Here is an 18,076-nt window from a genome sequence, read left to right as displayed (position 1 = left end):
GATTTCTGAGTTCGAGGCCAGCCTGGTCTACAGAGTGAGTTCCAGGACAGCCAAGGCTACACAGAGAAACCCTGTCTCGAAAAAACAAAACAAAACAAAACAAAAAAACATTTTATTGACTACTCTGTAAGACTTAGACAATATTCTGAGGACTTTCCATGTATTGAATAAGAATCTCTTCTTATAAATAAATACAGTTACACTTACTACTTTGTAAATAAGGAAGCTTGAAAATGAGAAAGCTTGAGAATAGGGAAGCTGGTGCTTTCAAGGACATGGCATATAGGGTTTGTTTGTGTTTTGTTTTGTTCTTGTTTTTGTTAGACTGGCAAACATCTTTTTTTTTAATGTATTTTCATAAAAATACATTATGGGCTGGGCAGTGGTGGTGGCGCACGCCTTTAATTCCAGCACTTGGGAGGCAAAGGCAGGTGGATTTCTGAGTTCGAGGCCAGCCTGGTCTACAGAGTGAGTTCCAGAACAGCCAGAAAAACCCTGTCTTGAAAAACAAAAACAAAACAAAACAAAACAAAACTAGGATAGAAAAAAATTGAAGAATTTCAGAGTTGTTAAGGCAAACATTTCAAGGATGTATTTCCATCATACATATGAGTGCATAGGCAAAGCTATGTCAACAGTTATATTTTCTCTGGCTCAAACTTTAAAGTTGTGGAGAAGAGGTACTAGAGAAAGGGCTAAGTGGGTAAGAGCACTTCCTTCTCTCCCAGAAGACCCCATTTCAGTTCTTAGTACCCTGTGACTTCAGCTCTGGGGGACCCTATGACCTGCACACATATAACACACACACACCACAGAAATAAAAAATACAAAAAGAAAACTCTTTTGGGACTGGAGAAATGGCTCAGTAGTTAAGAGGACTGCTCCTCTTTCAGAGGATGTGAGTTTAATTCCCAGTACCCACACAGTGAGTGGCTCACAGCCATTTGTAACTCCAGTTCTAGGCGGACTGATGCCCTCTCTAGCCTCAGTGGGCACCAGGAATGTATGTGGTGCACAAAAATAAATACAAGCAAAACACCTATTCACATAAAGTACATTGGTTTTTTGTTTTTGTTTTAAATGGGAGAAAGCTCCCAGCATAATAAGATCTAATCCCTCTTCTGGCATGCAGGTGTGAATGCATATAGAACACTCATATACATAAAATATATAAACAAGCCTTTAAAAAAGTTTATTGTAGGGCAGTGGTGGTGCATGCCTTTAATCCCAGCACTTGGGAGGCAGAGGCAGGTGGATTTCTGAGTTCGAGGCCAGCCTGGTCTACAGAGTGAGTTCCAGGACAGCCAGAGCTATACAGAGAAACCCTGTTTGTTGATTCATAAAATAAAGTTAAAAAAAAAAAACTAGGGGATAATCTGGGTGTGCCTGTGCATAACTCGAATTCCATTGTTGGGAGGTAGAAATGGGTGAAAGTATAGTTTTAGGGAGAGGGAAAGATGTTAAATGATGCTACTAAATAAGATGAACACTAAGAATTCAGAATTAAGAATTAGTAATAGTAGTGTAGATAAATTAATTTTAAGAGTCTTTAAAGAGCTGAACATGGTGGTGCATGCCTTAAATCCCAGCACTAAGTGAGCAGAGGCAGGCAAATCTCTGTGAGTTTAAGGCCAGCCTGGTCTACATAGTAAGTTCTAAGACAGCCAGAGCTACGTAGTGAGACCCTCATCTCAAAAGAAACGAGAAAGAATAAAGAATGAAGCAGGAAGTATTGAAAATTCTTATGAGCCAGCCATATTGCTATGAAGAGTGTGAAGTCAAGGAACAAGGCCTTTGGTTTTGTTTCTAAAGTGAGGTATTACAACCACAAAGTGTGTTATCACATTTCAACAGGATTGTGTGCTTAGCACCCTCTTGGCAGCTGATGAATAATGAGAGAGCACTGACATAAAAGCCTGAGGAGGCAGAAACAGTGGGATTTCAGAGCCGGAGTGGAAGGGTGCTCAGATAGGAGCAAGAAAGGTTCATGTGGGCTGGAGAGTGGCTTAGTGGGTAAGAGTACTTGGTGCTTTTGCAGAGAACCAGAGTTCAGTTCTCAGCACCCACATGGCTGTGCACAACTGTCTAACTCCTGTTCTAGGTGATCTGCACTCTCTCTGGCCTCCTTGAGCACCAGGCATGCACATAGTGCATATATAGACATGCAGGCAAAACACTCATACACATACAGTAATTAAGGAAGAAAGGAAAAAGAAAGAATAAAGGGTCATGTGAAGTGATAGGAACAAATGCACTCTGGGGTGGTGGAAGCCCATGTGACAGAAGAGGGTAATCTCATTGCTCTGGATTTTCAGTGAAGTAGGAAACAAAGTCCTCAGCAGAGAGAACAGAGGAGGTGCTAGATGCCTGAGGGGAAACATGCTGTAATAAGAAACATTTAGCTTCTCCTGCTATGCTTTGACAATTGGGAGACTGGTCTGTGACCCTGGATACATGGGGCCTTCCCTGTCAACAACCAGTTAATTATATGGTTCTCTGGCAGATGCTACTTGGATGTCATCTTTGTCAATTCAGTTCTGTCACCTGGAAATAGCCTCAGATTCTACAGGTTGAGGGCTTTGTCCCACAAGATTTTCTCTTCTAAGAAGGTTGCAGCCTACATTGCTGACTCTCATTTACTCTCCTTGGGTTTGATACATTTGCTAGAGCAACTTGCAGAATCTAGGAAAATAGTTACATTTTCTAATTTATTATAAAGGATATTTAGAAAGGATGCAAGTCCATAGTCGATGGAAAGCTATGTACAGGGCAAATTAGAGAAGGAACATGAAACTTTGTGCTTTTTCCACATGCATGCCACCCTCTGTATGGTCATTAATGTATAATTCCTCTTTCTCAGCCCTGTACATTAGGTTTTTTTTTTTTTTTCGAGACAGGGTTTCTCTGTATAGCCCTGGCTGTGCTGGAACTCACTTTGTAGACCAGGCTGGCCTCGAACTCAGAAATCCGCCTGCCTCTGCCTCCCGAGTGCTGGGATTAAAGGCGTGTGCCACCACGCCGGGCTATGTACATTAGGTTTTAATAGAGGTTTCATTGTGTGCGCATAGCTGAGTATGAGTATTGGCCAAGAGTATTGAGTACCTGGCCTTCAGTCCCCTTCCCTGGAAATCCTAACCCTCTCAATAGGCCATGGCCATGGGCCCCAAGTCATTCTGGTGACCAGACCCTTTCCTGAAGCTTTCTAGGTGTTCCTAAATACTGATTATCTTATAAGCATAGGATAAAGACTCTCGTAACTCCAGAGACTCCAAGAAGTTTACGGTCAGACTGCTAGGAAATTGTTCAAGGATGACACACATATCCATAGCACAGCTGAGCACTGTCTGGGGAGTGCTGAGTAAAGGGGTCAGGGTGTGACTGACCTTGGGCTTCCTGATAGGGGCTGAGCAGAGCTGGCCTTGATGGTTGCTTCAGGGTTTTTCTATGATGTATTTTAGGTAGCTTTCTTCATAACACTCACTTCTAAATGTTTAAATCCATAGTTCATTAGGTTACATAGTCTTAGAAGTAGTGTGCTGAATAAAAATATTTTATTTTTCCAGAGGCAGGGGTAGGTGGATTTCTATAAATCTGCGGCTAGTCTGGTCTTCAAAGAATTACAGCTAGCCAGGATTACATAATGCTTGTCTCCCCCCTAAAAGCTAATATAGAAACTATCAAATTGCCTACGCTGTGTGTGCTCCTGTTAGGGGTATAAGTTTTCCTCTGCCCTAGCTTGCTTAAGCATATGCTATTAAATAATTACTATGTGTATAAATATATATGCATATTATATATTATCTATAATTTCTGTAGCATTATATATACACACATAAATGCATATGTGTATACGTCTACACATATTACATATATATAATTTCTGAAGCAGTTTTGTGTTGATTTTTTTGTCTGCTGTCTGCTTCATTTGATAACTCACAAGTTTATGTATCTCTTCATAATAGCCATTTTTTTTTTGTTGTTGTTGTTATTTTGGGGGGGGGGGTTCGAGACAGGGTTTCTCTGTGTAGTCCTGGCTGTCCTGGTACTCACTTTGCAGACCAGGTTGGCCTCGAACTCAGAAATCCGCCTGCCTCTGCCTCCCAAATGCTGGGATTAAAGACGTGTGCCACCACGTCCGGCGTTATTTTTTTAAATAGAAGAAAGCAGGTTGATGACCTGGGTAATGTTAAGAGTGCTGCCCACCTCTGTTCTTTTGGAATCTCTGTCATGTTCTTAGTTCAGTTTTTATTTGGGATGTAGGCCATTCATTGATGCTAAACTTTTAATTGTCATACATGTCCTGACTTTTAAAGAAGATTTTATTATTTTAAACTATGTGTGTATACATATATCTGTGTGTGGGTATGTACATTTGAGTTCAGGTTCTTGTTCCCTGGAGCTGGGATTATATGTGGTTATGATCGAGCTGACATGGGCGCTGGGAACCATACTTGAGTCCTCTGTTAACCCCTGGTCCATTTCTACTCCTAGGCCCATTTGTTTTATTTGCCTTTTCATTCTGTTTTTGGAGCAATTTATTTATTTATTTATTTTAAATATTTATTTATTTATTTATTTAATGTAAGTACACTGTAGCTGTCCTCAAACGCACCAGAAGAGGGCATCAGATCTCATTACGGGTGGTTGTGAGCCACCATGTGGTTGCTGGGATTTGAACTTCGGACCTTCGGAAGAGCAGTCGGGTGCTCTTACCCACTGAGCCATCTCACCAGCCCGGAGCAATTTAATGTATAGAAATGCTTGTCTTGTTCAGTGTTTTGATCGGTTTCCCATATGCATATCTCATAAGATTTTTCTGGTCCCAAGATGGTACCTATGTTTTCTTTTCGTTCTTTTATTTAGATATTTAGTTACTTATTTTGGGCGTTGGTACATGTGTCACAGTAGAGGTTGGATGACAATCTGTGGGAATTGGTTCTCTTCTCTCACCACATGGGTATTGAACTTGAGTCATCATCAGGTTTGGCAGCAAGCATTACTGAGCCATCTTGCCAGCCCTTTTAGTTCCACTGGAAACCTCATGTGTATGCCCTATTATTTCCCAATTTTATTTAAAGTGGGTATAGCTTGAATTTAGTGGAAATTCAATTGCTATTTTTTTCACAGCAAAGATTTGTGGAGAAGATGGACAGGTGGATCCCAACTGTTTCGTTCTGGCACAGGCTGTAGTCTTTAGTGCAATGGAGCAAGAGTAAGTTCATACTCTCACATTAGCATTCCTGGGGATTCTAGCTCCTGGTTGGAAAATGGACTTTACTCAACTAAAAACACTGCACTTGGATAAAGTCATTGGGGTGATTGAGACTGTGGTATATGACTTAGGATTTCCTAGTTTAGTAATGCATGTCTTCAAATGGACATCTGATTTGTTCATGCTTTGAATTTATGCTCTATAACTAAATAACAATAAACTGTCTCCAGACTTTTTAAGATTACTGTTGTGTGCCTTTAAAAATCTATATGTTCATTTTTTACTTGGTATTTATTACATGTTTTTGTAAGGGGCCACAAGTAGATAGAAATCTGCCTTGAAGGAAGTTACAGCTTAATAAAAGAAAGAGGCCATGCTTTTTGGTTACTGTAACACAAGGTAGTACATGTTAACCATCAGAAGAAAGCTACAAACTCACTGAGAGATGGCTTACAGCTGAAAGGAGTCAGGAGCAGCACCTTGGGAAATACGGTAGCCTTGACCTAAGCCTGTAAGATTTTATGGGAATAAAGCCAGGCTGTGATGGTGTATGCCTTTAATCCCAGCACTGGTCTACAGAATGAGTTCCAGGATAGCCAGGGATACAGGAGAAATCCTGTCTTGAAAAAACATATTTGAAAAAAGATTGACTAGGAATAGTTTTGGAAAGAGTATTTTTTTTCCAGTTATGCTCTTTCCTTGATCCTTCCCTCAAATATTTTCTTTTTGTTCACGTGCAGGCACTTTAGTGAGTTTCTGCGAAGTCACCATTTCTGTAAATACCAGATTGAAGTGCTGACCAGTGGGACTGTTTACCTGGCTGATATTCTCTTCTGTGAGTCAGCCCTCTTTTATTTTTCTGAGGTAAATTCTGTGTTTTCTTTTATATTCTTCTAGAGCATTCCAGCTCCATGCTGGGACCCTGTCTGAAGAAAATGACATAAAAGAGATAATTCATTCGCAAAATGATTGTTTTAGGTTGTACTTAATGGCAAGAGTATGTCAATGGCATATTTATCAGATTAAAGAGGAAACTCATAAAATAACCCTAATTTTTAAAAAGTACTTTAGCTACACTATAAGAAAATACAATATAAAAGACAGTTTGAATGGTTTTAAAGCCATAAAATTGAAGGCTGGGATGTAGCTCAGTTGGCAGAATATTTGCCTAGTGTGCATGAAGCTCTGAGATCAGTCCCTGTCACTATGTGAAACTGGGCATGGTGGTGCAAACCTGTAATTCCAGCATTATTGAGGTGGAGGCAAGAGGATCAAAAATTTAAGGTTATCCATTCTTTGCTACATAATGACTTTGAGGACAACCTGGACCACCTCAAAAATAAATAGGAGCTGGGGAGACGGCTCAGTAGCCAAGTGTGTGCTGCACCAGCGTGAGGACCTGAGTTCAGATCCATGGAATCCATGGGGGATGTCGGCATGGCCACACCCATCAGTTTGCTCAGTATTGGGAAGTGGAGAGGCTCTTTGGAGCCTTGACAAGTTATCTAGACAGTTCACCACTGAGCTTCAAGCTTGGTAAGAGACCATGTGTCAAAAAATAAGATAGAGTGCAATAAAGGCTCACATCTGCTATCAGTCTCTGGCCTATTCACAGGTGAACACAGGTTTTCCTGCATGCACTTCATATACACGCTGAATAAAGTCTTTTTAAAAAGGTTTTATTGCCACAAATAAAACACACATAATAGTGAGCTTCATTATGACAGATTCATAGATTATAATGTATTTTGATTATATTCACACAAATACCTTGTTATTTATCCTTCTCCTAATTCCCTTCATTTCTCAACTGTCCCTTCCTTCCTTCCTTCCTTTTTTTTTTTTTTTTTGGTGAATGTGTGTCTGTCCCCCAGTGAGTTTCATTAGGATTGTTTGCAAAAGCATGGACACCTTACCATCAACTTTACCAGTGAAGAAGATGTCTCTCCCTCCCCCATCCATCATTAACTTTGTGTAAAGCTTTAAGGAGTTACATAGCCCTGTGAACCGTCCCCTTCCACAAGGTTGTTGATGGGCCTAGTTTATGGAAATCTTTGCAGGTAGTCACAGCTGCTGTGAGTTCAGTAGGGGAACAGCCACAGTGTTGTACATTACTCATCTCCTTCCAGCTCTTAAATTCCTAATTCTTTCTGATTCTTCCTCCATGATATTCCTTGAGCCATGGAGTAGTGATACAGATGCCCCATTTATAGTTGCACATTCAGTAGTTATTTATGGGATCTCTGCAGTCACCAGTAATCACTGCAAAAAGAAGGCGGACATGGTATTGTGTATCTTTAATCCTACCACTGGAGAGGCAGAGGCAGGAGGATCTCTGTGAGTGCAAAGATAGCCTGATGTACAAATAATGAGTTCTAGGCCAACCAAAGCTACACAAAGAGACTTTCAAAAAAACCCAAACAAACAAACAAACAAAAAAACCAACTCTCATTAAAAGTGACAATAGCAGACTGGAGAGATGGCTCAGCAGTTAAGAGCACTGATTGCTCTTCCAAAGGTCCCGAGTTCAAATCCCAGCAATTACATGGTGGCTCACAACCATCCATAATGAGATCTGACTCCCTCTTCCGGTGTGTCTGAAGACAGCTACAGTGTACTTACATAATAATAATAAATAAATCTTTGAAAAAAAGTGACAATAGCTCTGTTCTGTATGTATGAACATGTTATTTAGAAGGCACATCATATCCATTTAGCAAAACAATAGCAATAGTTTCTTCACTGGGGCTTCTGACCTCAGCCATGACCTTTTGATTGGGTTTAAAGTAACAATGTGGATTCCTTCCTTTGAAGTGGGTATCAAATATAACCAGGAAACAATTGGTTAGCTCCATAACAGACTTGCTACTGTGGTACCAGTGGGCTCATTTTGCCTGGCTGGTCAGAAGTATTGGAGGCTATAGCAATATAACAATTCTTCCCCAGCACAGTTGATGGTACCTTCCAACTTATAAGGGCTAACTAGCAGGGAAGAAACATCCATTCCACTTCCTGCTTGATTTCTTTATATCATGTGACCAAAGTGATTTCTTCAGCAGTGGGGTCTTACCATCTAGTACTGGTGAGCAAGCAGCTACAATGGCAATTGCCTGTATTATGTTGAGGGCCTCGGGTGGGGGGGTGTCTCTCTACACAACAGCTTACAGGAAGATAGCCCACTATGGCACTTAGATTTGGTTTAATAACCTTGGCTTCTGGGAGCAGCATTATCCACCCACAGCAGGTAAGGCATACAGCTTTATATAACCGCTTATTAGATTTTAGCAAATGAAACTATTTGTGTTGCAAAACAAGTGACTATGATAAAGATTGCTGTGGTGGGTTCTGTTCTAACCGTTAGGAGGTTCTAGGTTCACAGTTCACAACATCACTTGGCAAAATAGCAACCTAGATGCTTGAACTGTGCCTTTTTTGCAAAAGTACACTAAAAGTCAACTTGGTTTTCATTGTTTTCCCTTTTAACCATACTTGAAATGAGTATTTGTTCATATTGTCCTCATGGAGTGTCCATGCATTCTTACAGAATGATAGCTGTGACTGGGTGTAAAAGAATTAGTTCAGTTAGCTCACTGTCATTACTGGTGAGGGAGTATGAGCCCAAATTTGTCTGAGTTTTGCTCTGGTGCACTGAAGTTTGCATCTCCTGGTACAGGGTGTGGGGTTTTGTTGTCATTCTTTTTATTCCCCTCTCCCCTGAAAGAATTTTTAAACTTGTCTACTTCAGGTTTCTACATGTAGCTGGAAGGTGTGGAGTGCAGGGGATCCTTTTGACTTTATTGCTAACAACATAGAAATTATAGGTCACGAGAGAACTGCTTCTTGTCTTACTCTTTTGTGTTTTTCTTCCTAGTACATGGAAAAAGAAGATGCAGTGAATATCTTACAATTCTGGTTAGCAGCGGATAATTTCCAGTCTCAGCTTGCTGCCAAAAAGGGCCAGTATGATGGACAGGAAGCTCAGAATGATGCCATGATTTTATATGACAAGTGAGTTGTTCTGAGCATTCACTATATGCACTGGATGATAACTTTGAACAAAGTCCATTTCTGCTGTCAGTGAGTCCACAAGACAGCATAAAAGCTGACTTGGATGGGATAGATACAGAGCTCTCCAGTCGGAGAACAAAAGTTCCTACTGAGGAAATTATTGTGTTTTTATAGTTAGCAGGACCAAGGTGTGGTACTCAGAAGGGTTTCACAGACAGAAACTTGGTTTAGATCCTTAAGAATAAATTGAAGGTCTGGAGAGATTGCTTAGCGAAGGTGGGTACTCTTCCAGGAGTCCTGAGTTCAACTCTCAGCAAAAATAGCATACTCATATACAATTAGAAGAGGAGGAGGAAGAAGAAGAGGAGGCAGTGGCGACGGCGGCTTGGGGACAAGGCTGGGGGTTGATTAAAAGTCCTGCTTTGGGGCTGGATAACTCAGCTGCTAAGAGTACTGCTGGTCTTCAAGAGGACCGCGGTTCCATCTTTAAAAAAAAAAAAGAAAAAGAAAAAGAAACCCTGCCTCAAAAAAGAAAGAAAGTGAGCCATCAAGGAAGACTCCTCCCAGCATCAACCTGTGGCTCCCACACATGTAGGTACACATATGCATAATCACTTGCACATATACATGTGATTGTGCATGCATATATACACGAAAAGAGCAAAAAAAAGAACCAATGGGAGTTATCCAGACAAGTGGGGAAATGCAGCATTTAGCGAGGACCAAGATGGAAAGAGGGCTTGCAGAACCCAGCCGAAGAGCCTGTCTTAGGAACCAGCATCGTCCCTAGTATAAGGACAAGGAAAGAGGACTTGTATTTGGGTAATAAAAACGTTTCTAGAACACAATAGGACGTACACTAAAATAACTGGAACACATTGGAAAGGGTGTAGATGTATCATACCTTTAACCTGCTGTGATAATAAATAGTGGAGGGTGGGGGTTGTTGTTGTTTTTTTCTTTCAGTAATTTTTGCGTTTTGTCTTTGGTGCTAGGAATTGAACCCATGGCCTTGTACACGCTAAGCATGTCCTTTACCTCTGGACTATACCAGCCAATTTCTCAGTAGTTTTCACCAAAGACAAGAAGTTGGAAAAAAAAAAATCTGACTATAAATATAATTAAAACATCTGCTCAGGCAAATGATAAGACTGTAGCCAGCTCTGTCACCATAGTCCTGTTCCCTGACTAAATTCAATTTATTCTTTACACTTGTGTTTTTCTTTTTTGTGAGGAAATTTGTTGTTTGTATCCATAGACAAATTAAAAGGGTTGACTTGGGGATTAAAAGAATTCCTCAGGCCTGGTGGCTGGAGAGGTGACTCCGAAACTAAGAGCATTTATTCTTCAGAGATCTCAATTCCTGCTTCCATCACCGTGTTAGGCACCTCAGAACCGTGTGTAACTCCCGTCTCTAGGGGATGGCTCAAGGGGCCTGTACATACATTTTGCTCATTCAAACAGACAACACATGCACACATTAAAAAATAATAAAAGCAAGAACTCTTTGATGCCATTGAAAAGAGCAGGAATGTCTAGACCAGTGGATGCTAAACATGAGACTGCAGATTTGTGTCAAGCTGTCTGCATAATGTTCATCTACAAGGGACTGGAGAGACATCTCAATGGTTAAGAGCAACGGTTGCTCTTCTGAGTTCAGGTCCCAGCACCCACATTTTGGTTCACAACGATCTATAACTGCTGTTCCAGGGGATACAAGGACCAGGCACCCACATTGTGCACAGACATTTGCAGGCAAAACACCCAAACATGTAAATAAGATTAATCTTTAAAAAAAAAAAAAAATTCATCTAGGACCTTGTTTAAAATTTGCTTCCAGTCCTGTGTTTTAGATTCTGGTTCAACAGGTTTGAAGGGGAGACTTGGGAATGCTTATTCCTTTGAAAACATTCTAGATAACTCTGATGAATAACCAGATTAAGCATCTCATCTGATTTTTCTGTTTTGAAGGTAGAGAACTAAGTCCTGTGGAGAACATTGTTTCCCAAAGTCAGTCAGAGGGCAGGGGGTAGTGGAACTCTAACAGATCTAGTTCTTCCTGTTTAGCCCAGTGCTCACCCTGCTGTGCTGGGTTAGTGGGAGGTATTGGGTAAAGAGAGTGATGGCTGTTGCAATGGGAAGAATGCATATTTGAAGCTTGATCTGGGTGCCTGGAAGTTAAACTCATTTGAGAATACTTGTTAACTCCTTGCCTGTAGCACAGGAGATATGGAAAGGCTGATGAAGAGAGAACAGTTTGTGTTCTACTGGGGTAGAACAGTGGCCCTGGGCCCCACCCAGTCCAGGCTGGAGCACAGTAACTGCTCAGAGCAGGCCTGCTTTCACCTTGGAAGTCATTCTTCCAAGACTATGTCCTATGGGTGCTGCTATTTTGTTCGTTGGTTGTTGGGTTGGACTTTCTTGTTTCCTGCTTGTTTATCCTTCTGTTTCCTGTACGTATCACTATCCTTTCCATGTGTCTGTCACAGATGGAGGCAGAGAGCTGTAAAGTATGTGGAAGTTTTCTTTCCCTGCTTTTATTGCATTTTTTTTTTTGGGGGGGGGGTTCGAGACAGGGTTTCTCTGTATAGCCCTGGCTGTCCTGGAACTCACTCTGTAGACCAGGCTGGCCTCGAACTCAGAAATCCGCCTGCCTCAGCCTCCCAAGTGCTGGGATTAAAGGCGTGCGCCACCACGCCCGGCTTTTATTGCATTTTTGTATGCATAATCAAAGTACCAAACACTAGTTGCACTGTATCCCATTACGTTCAGATTCTTTGGGGTTCTCATCCACTACTTTTTCCTTTCTGCTCTAAATCATTAGCAGGTCCTCTGAGTTAACTCCAGTTAAATCCATCAGCCTCACCTTTAGTTCGTTTTGGATTCCCATGTGTTTATTACAATGCTAGGTGTGGTGGTGTGTTTCAGTATTATCTTGTGCACAAGTCTTTGTTACTCTTTTCAGGGAAAATGATAGAGTCTTAGCTAAGAAATTTTGTTACAAACTCCTATTTAGATCCTAGAGAGAAAACAGGTGTCCATTGAGTATGTGTGGCTGGTTGGTTTCTTTGCTTCTGTGTAACCTGTCTCACAACTCAAGGACCTGCAGAGCTGGCTAGGTAGGAACTGAAGATGTTTGGAAGACAGCTGAAAAGTAGCAGGTTTTCTAGAGGGCATGAGAATCAGCAAAAGGGTACACAGTAGCACTTTCCTTCCCTGGTCCTGCAGTTGAAGGTCTGGAGTGGAGTCACTCAGCCCCAGTAAGAGTGTCTGTAAGAGGAGACAGCTGTTTCATCTTGTGTGTAATTTGGTTATACTTCGAATCTTTTGCATAGGTACTTTTCCCTCCAAGCCACACACCCCCTTGGATTTGATGATGTTGTACGATTAGAAATTGAATCTAATATCTGCAGGGAAGGTGGACCACTTCCTAATTGTTTCACAACTCCATTACGTCAGGCCTGGACAACCATGGAGAAGGTAACCAAGATCTTCAAATGTTAAACTATGAGAAGTTTTATTTGTGGAACTCTGAAAATAAAATGTATTACAACTGTGGGAAGTTGAAACAGTACAGCACAGTGATTAAGAGCAGAGACTTGAGTCTTGACTGGGTGTGTATTAACCTTACTTTTGTAGGCTAAACCAGCCCAGGCTGTTACTGAACGTCTAATACCATTTCCTCATCGGTAAAATAGAAATAACATCAAAGTTATACAGTATTAAAATAAAGTAATGGTATAAAATGCTTATTATCTTAATGACCATCACATTAAAAATACTGTTATTAGCTATAGTAGCAGTATGAGACAAAGTTAATTTCTGAATAATTGACAAATATCTATTGATCCTCAAGATTGAAACATTGATGATTCTAAAATGCCATGCACAAAAATACTGAATGTATATAGATGCTTGGAAGGTAACTCAGTCAGGCTTGTTAGTATCCTCAGGAATTCCATTTCCTTCCCTTCCTTCCTTCTTCTTCCTTCCTTCCTTCCTTCCTTCCTTCCTTCCTTCCTTCCTCCCTCCCTCCCTCTCTCTCCCTCTCCCTCCCCACCCCTTTCTTTTTCTTTCTTTCTTTCTTTCTTTCTTTCTTTCTTTCTTTCTTTCTTTCTTTCTTTCTTAATTTTTTTGTTGTTGTTGGTTTTTTGAGACAGTTTTACTGTATAGCCCTGGCTGTCCTGGAACTCACAGAAATTCACCTGCCTCTGCCTCCCTTAGTGCTGGGATCAAAGGTGTACGCTGCCACTACCACCTCCTGACCCTTAGTAATTTCTCAAGAAACCAGGTATGGAGAGGTAGCCTCTATAATCCTAGTGCTGAGGACCCAGGAACAGGAGGTTCAAAGGTGTGCGCCACCATGCCCGGCCCTGCTCACTTTTATAATTTTCATCAATTTCTCTCATAAATGACTAATGGGGCTTTTGACCTCTGGAACTTAGGTCTATAAAAAGATATTTTAGGCCAGGCATGGTGGCACACGCCTTTAATCCCAGCACTCGGGAGGCAGAGGCAGGTGGATTTCTGAGTTCGAGGCCAGCCTGGTCTACAAAGTGAGTTCCAGGACAACCAGGACTATACAGAGAAATCCTATCTCGAAAAACCAAAAAATAAAAATTAAAAAAAAAGATATTTTAATTACAGACAGACATACCAACAGTTGTTACAAGTGCTGTAAAGGAAGTCTGTAATGGGAAACGATAAATGAGTACTTATTCAGCACCATTAATAATTCTTAAGTGACCATAAAGACATACTTTAGTTGGCATTTATTCAGCAAGTGCCATTAGTTAATTGGAAACAGATAAGAAAACCAGCACCAGAAAGCTTGTGTGGATACAGATAATCTACAACCAGCAATATAAATTGAAAACATCCCTTTGGTAGGTACATTCGCCATATATCTCAAGGTTAAAATTAAACTTAGCAATCTCATTCATTGTAATTTTTAAAATATTTCTTTTTAGTTTCAAGTCTGTGTTTGGGTTTGTATACCTGGGTGAAGACACCGATCGAGGCTGGAGGTGTTCTATCCCTGGAGCTTGAGCTACAGGTGGTTGTGAGCCACCTGACGTGGGTTCTGCCAACCAAACTCAGGGCCTCTTCAGTCAGTTCAAACTCTTAACCACTGAGCCGTCTCTTCAGCCCGCATGCCTTATTATTCATCTTAGGGAAGTCAATTCAGAATTAAAATCAGTATGTGGTAAAGACTACCAACTATTTCCTCTCACTATGTAATGTCCATGAAAAGTGTGGGCGGGCAACAACACTTGATTTTAGTGGCAGTGAAAACTGTACAAAAGGCTAGAAGTGTAACAGAGAGAAGTAGAAATGATGGTGATGTCACTGTTGGTGATAGGCTTGTAGGTAAAGCTATTCAAAGAAACTTTACTAGATGTATTTGATTTTCGTCTTTAAAATGTTGTTCCTCTTTCAGGTCTTTTTGCCTGGTTTTCTGTCCAGCAATCTTTATTACAAATATTTGAATGATCTCATCCATTCAGTTCGAGGAGATGAATTTCTTGGAGGGAATGTTTCTCTGGCTGCTCACGGCTCTGTCTGCCTTCCTGAGGAGTCTCACTCAGGTGGTTCTGATGGCTCCACTGCTCAGGTATTAGCCAATGTCACTCTATTAGTGGGATGGGAGGCATAGAGAGCCTCTCCTCCAGATGCCAGCAGCAGATCCCATTCGTATGTTTTAAGTAGTAGATAGAAAATAAAATCAGCTTATTTGTAAACTCTAGTCAGACTGTCAGTAGTAATTAGGCTTCTACTATATTGTAAAATATTATGTTCTGTCATAAAAGCTGTTCATCAGTTGGACAACATGCCTTTTTGTTTTAGTGACAAAGTATGTGTGTGTACATGCTCAAAAGTACAGAGGACAGGCCAGCCTTGGATGTTACTCCTCAGACATTATTCACCTTGGTTTTTGACATAGGGTCTCTCTCACTGGCCCTGGACTTAACATTAGGTTAGGTTGGCTGACCAGCAAGGCCCAGGAATCTGCCAGCCTCTACCTCCCCAGTTGCCACTCTTGCATGGCTTTTGGATTGACCTGACTCTGTTGACAGTGACATATACAGAGAAGCTGGGTTAGATGGGCTGTGAACTTTGATGGAGATGCATTAGCAGCCCAGACATTCATCATCTCTATTATACACAGCGAAATAAGCAGGTGGATTTTTTATATACAGCTGAGTCTCAGTACAGGGGCCTCCGTAGGGTAGCAGTCTTGGTTATAATGCAGAGAGCAGCAGCTGTGGTTGATATTTCCTGCATACAGCTGTCACTATCCATACTTAGACCAAGGAAAAGCATTGCCATTCCTTTGGTTCTGAAGCACTGCAGCCCTTAACATGGCCATGGTCACATCCATAGTACACATTCTCTCAGGGTGCTCCCTCGGGGTGTCGTCTGGGATTATAAACACTCCACCATGCCGATTCTTTGTGTAGGTCCTGGGACTGGACCTTAGATTTTATGCTTGCATAACAAGCACTTTACTCTCTTCAGCCCAGTAATCAAGCTCTACAGAGCTGGGGGCTTTTTGTTTTGTTTTTGTTTAGATTTATTTATTTATTTTATGTATATAGGTACACTGTAGCTGAACAGATGGTTGTGAGCCTTCATGTGGTTGTTCGGAATTGAATTTTTTTTTAGGACCTCTGCCCACTCCAGTTGACCCCACTCGCTCCGGTCAACTCCACTTGCTCAGTCCTTGCTCCTGCTTATTATACATAAGTATACTGTAGTTGTCTTCAGACATGCCAGTCCCATTATGAGTGGTTGTGAACCACCATGTAGTTGCTGGGATTTGAACTCAGGACCTTCAGAAGAGCAGTTAGTGCTCTTACCCACTGAGCCATCTCGCCAGCCCCCAGAGCTGTTTTTATAACTTGAGAAATTTTATTAACTGAGTTTAAGATACTTTATTACTAGTGAATTCAGACTGTTTTAATTTATTTAAAACGTGTGTGATATGTGTGTGAGTGCAGGCACACACATGTCCTGGTGTGAGTGTGGAAGCCAGAGGAGAACTTGCAGTGGTCGGTTCCAGGTTCTAGGATTGTAACTCATATCCTCCCTCAGGCTTCCAGGGTGAGCACTTTGACCTGCTCATCTGTTTCATTGAGGGTGCTTCCTTACTACTTTCAGGTTTGTTTCCAACTAGAATGCTATGTTATGTCTTCCTTTAAAAAAAAAAAAGTGTTAGTATATCTTACCTGATTTTCCCTAAGGTCGTAGGGATATTCCTAAGACAGCAAATCAAAAGGAGGCATTAAGAATTCAACTGAGAACCAGGGGTTAGTTCAGTTGGAAAAGGCTCTTAATGGGACCTGAGTTCAACTCACAAAACCCACATAAAGATGAAAGAAATAACGAACCCTACACAGTTCTCCTCTGGACTCCGTATGCACGTGTTGCCCATTTCCACTCCAATGTCATGCAAATATGGACGTGTTCAGTATTTTTTTTTAAGTTAGCTGATTTTTTAAATGTATATAGTGTTCTGAAATTTCATTCATATATATTAATCAAAGTTCTACTCATTATCCTCTCATTTCCCCCCTTATAAGGTTGTTTCTTTTAAATTTTTATCTATTTTTGAGACAGGGTCTTACTGTGTAGCCTTGGCTTCCCAGGACATGAATGTGTATGCCAGGCTAGCCTGAAACTCATAGATTCACTTGAATGCCTCATGAGTGCTGGGATTAAAGACATTTACCACCATACCCTCCCTGATTCTTATCTCCTTCCCTTCCCTCCTCCCTCCATCCTTCCCTCCTTCCCTCTCTCCTTTCTCTTTCTCCCTCTCTCCCCACTCTGTCTCTCTTTTTTTTTTCTCTCTCTCTCTCTCTTCTTGATTTTCTTCTTTCTAAGTCCTCTCCTATTCTCATGTCCTTTCATTGGGGGTGTAGTGACCAACCCACTCCATTTAATCATGATTGCCTGCACAAGAATGGGTTGAGGGGGGTGTATGTCAGTGGCCCTCACTGGCAAATAGGACTCCACATCTTCCTTCAATGGGAAAATTATGAGTGTATATCATTTAGGGACCACTGGCTCCACACTCCCTATGTGACTTTATTAAAATCAGTTAACTCAGAGTACAGAGCTCTGTAAAAAGGAAGGGAGGGCTCTACCTCCTGAGAGCAAGGATGGTTCAGCCCCAAATGGGACATCTGTATGATCTCTCCATGACTTAGGAAAGAGGCATGAAAAGAATGGATGAGCTGAAGGATGAGGAGGACAGCGGTAGATGCTTCCTCTGCACACAACCTGGATGCTGCACTCCTGGGCTCACAGCTACAGTGGCTGCCTGCCTGCAGAGGCTTGACCATCAGCACCCCACTGTGGATGGTGGAGAGGGCTCACAAGAGTTACAGGCAGTTAAAGTTGAAGGAAGATGTGGAGTCCTGTTTGGTGTACATTTGTATGTCGTGCTTTCCTCCTTTCCATTGAAACTGTAGAGTGTTTCAGAACTCTCCATATTCCCCAGTGAAGGAGTTGGATATTTGAAATGACTTTACACTGGTCTCTCGTCTTCCAAACTCAGGACTGTTTTTTTGTTTTGTTCTGTTTTGTTTTGTTTTAATAATATACTAATTTCTGTTGTAGTCTAGTGTGAAAAAAGCCAGTATTAAAATTCTGAAAAATTTTGATGAAGCAATAATTGTGGATGCTGCAAGTCTGGACCCAGAATCTTTATATCAACGGACATATGCAGGGTAAGCTTAACTTGGCATGTAGAATTTAGCATTTTTTAATGTTTTTTAAAAAAGTTTAAATGCCCAGCATTTTCACATGCCATGTGATATAGTAGTTAAAAGGAAGCTAGGCATTGTGGCC

At 41.2% G+C, this 18,076-nt stretch overlaps 1 protein-coding gene across 2 annotated transcripts in view; it reads left to right on the top strand.

Moving 5' to 3' along the window:
• Akap10 (A-kinase anchoring protein 10) overlaps positions 1-18,076 on the top strand; it is a 58,461-nt gene that overhangs the window by 21,353 nt on the left and 19,032 nt on the right. For both annotated transcript variants that reach the window (XM_021177654.2, XM_021177655.2), the window contains exons 6-11: positions 5,128-5,212; positions 5,953-6,076; positions 9,084-9,220; positions 12,556-12,700; positions 14,661-14,834; positions 17,846-17,955. In XM_021177654.2, the coding sequence (XP_021033313.1) occupies positions 5,128-5,212; positions 5,953-6,076; positions 9,084-9,220; positions 12,556-12,700; positions 14,661-14,834; positions 17,846-17,955 (775 nt within the window). The remainder of the gene's footprint in view (positions 1-5,127; positions 5,213-5,952; positions 6,077-9,083; positions 9,221-12,555; positions 12,701-14,660; positions 14,835-17,845; positions 17,956-18,076) is intronic.

This window comes from Mus caroli, chromosome 11 (assembly GCF_900094665.2).
Source record: "Mus caroli chromosome 11, CAROLI_EIJ_v1.1, whole genome shotgun sequence".
Lineage (NCBI taxonomy): Eukaryota > Metazoa > Chordata > Mammalia > Rodentia > Muridae > Mus > Mus caroli.
This window is presented reverse-complemented; position numbering and strand designations above follow the sequence as displayed.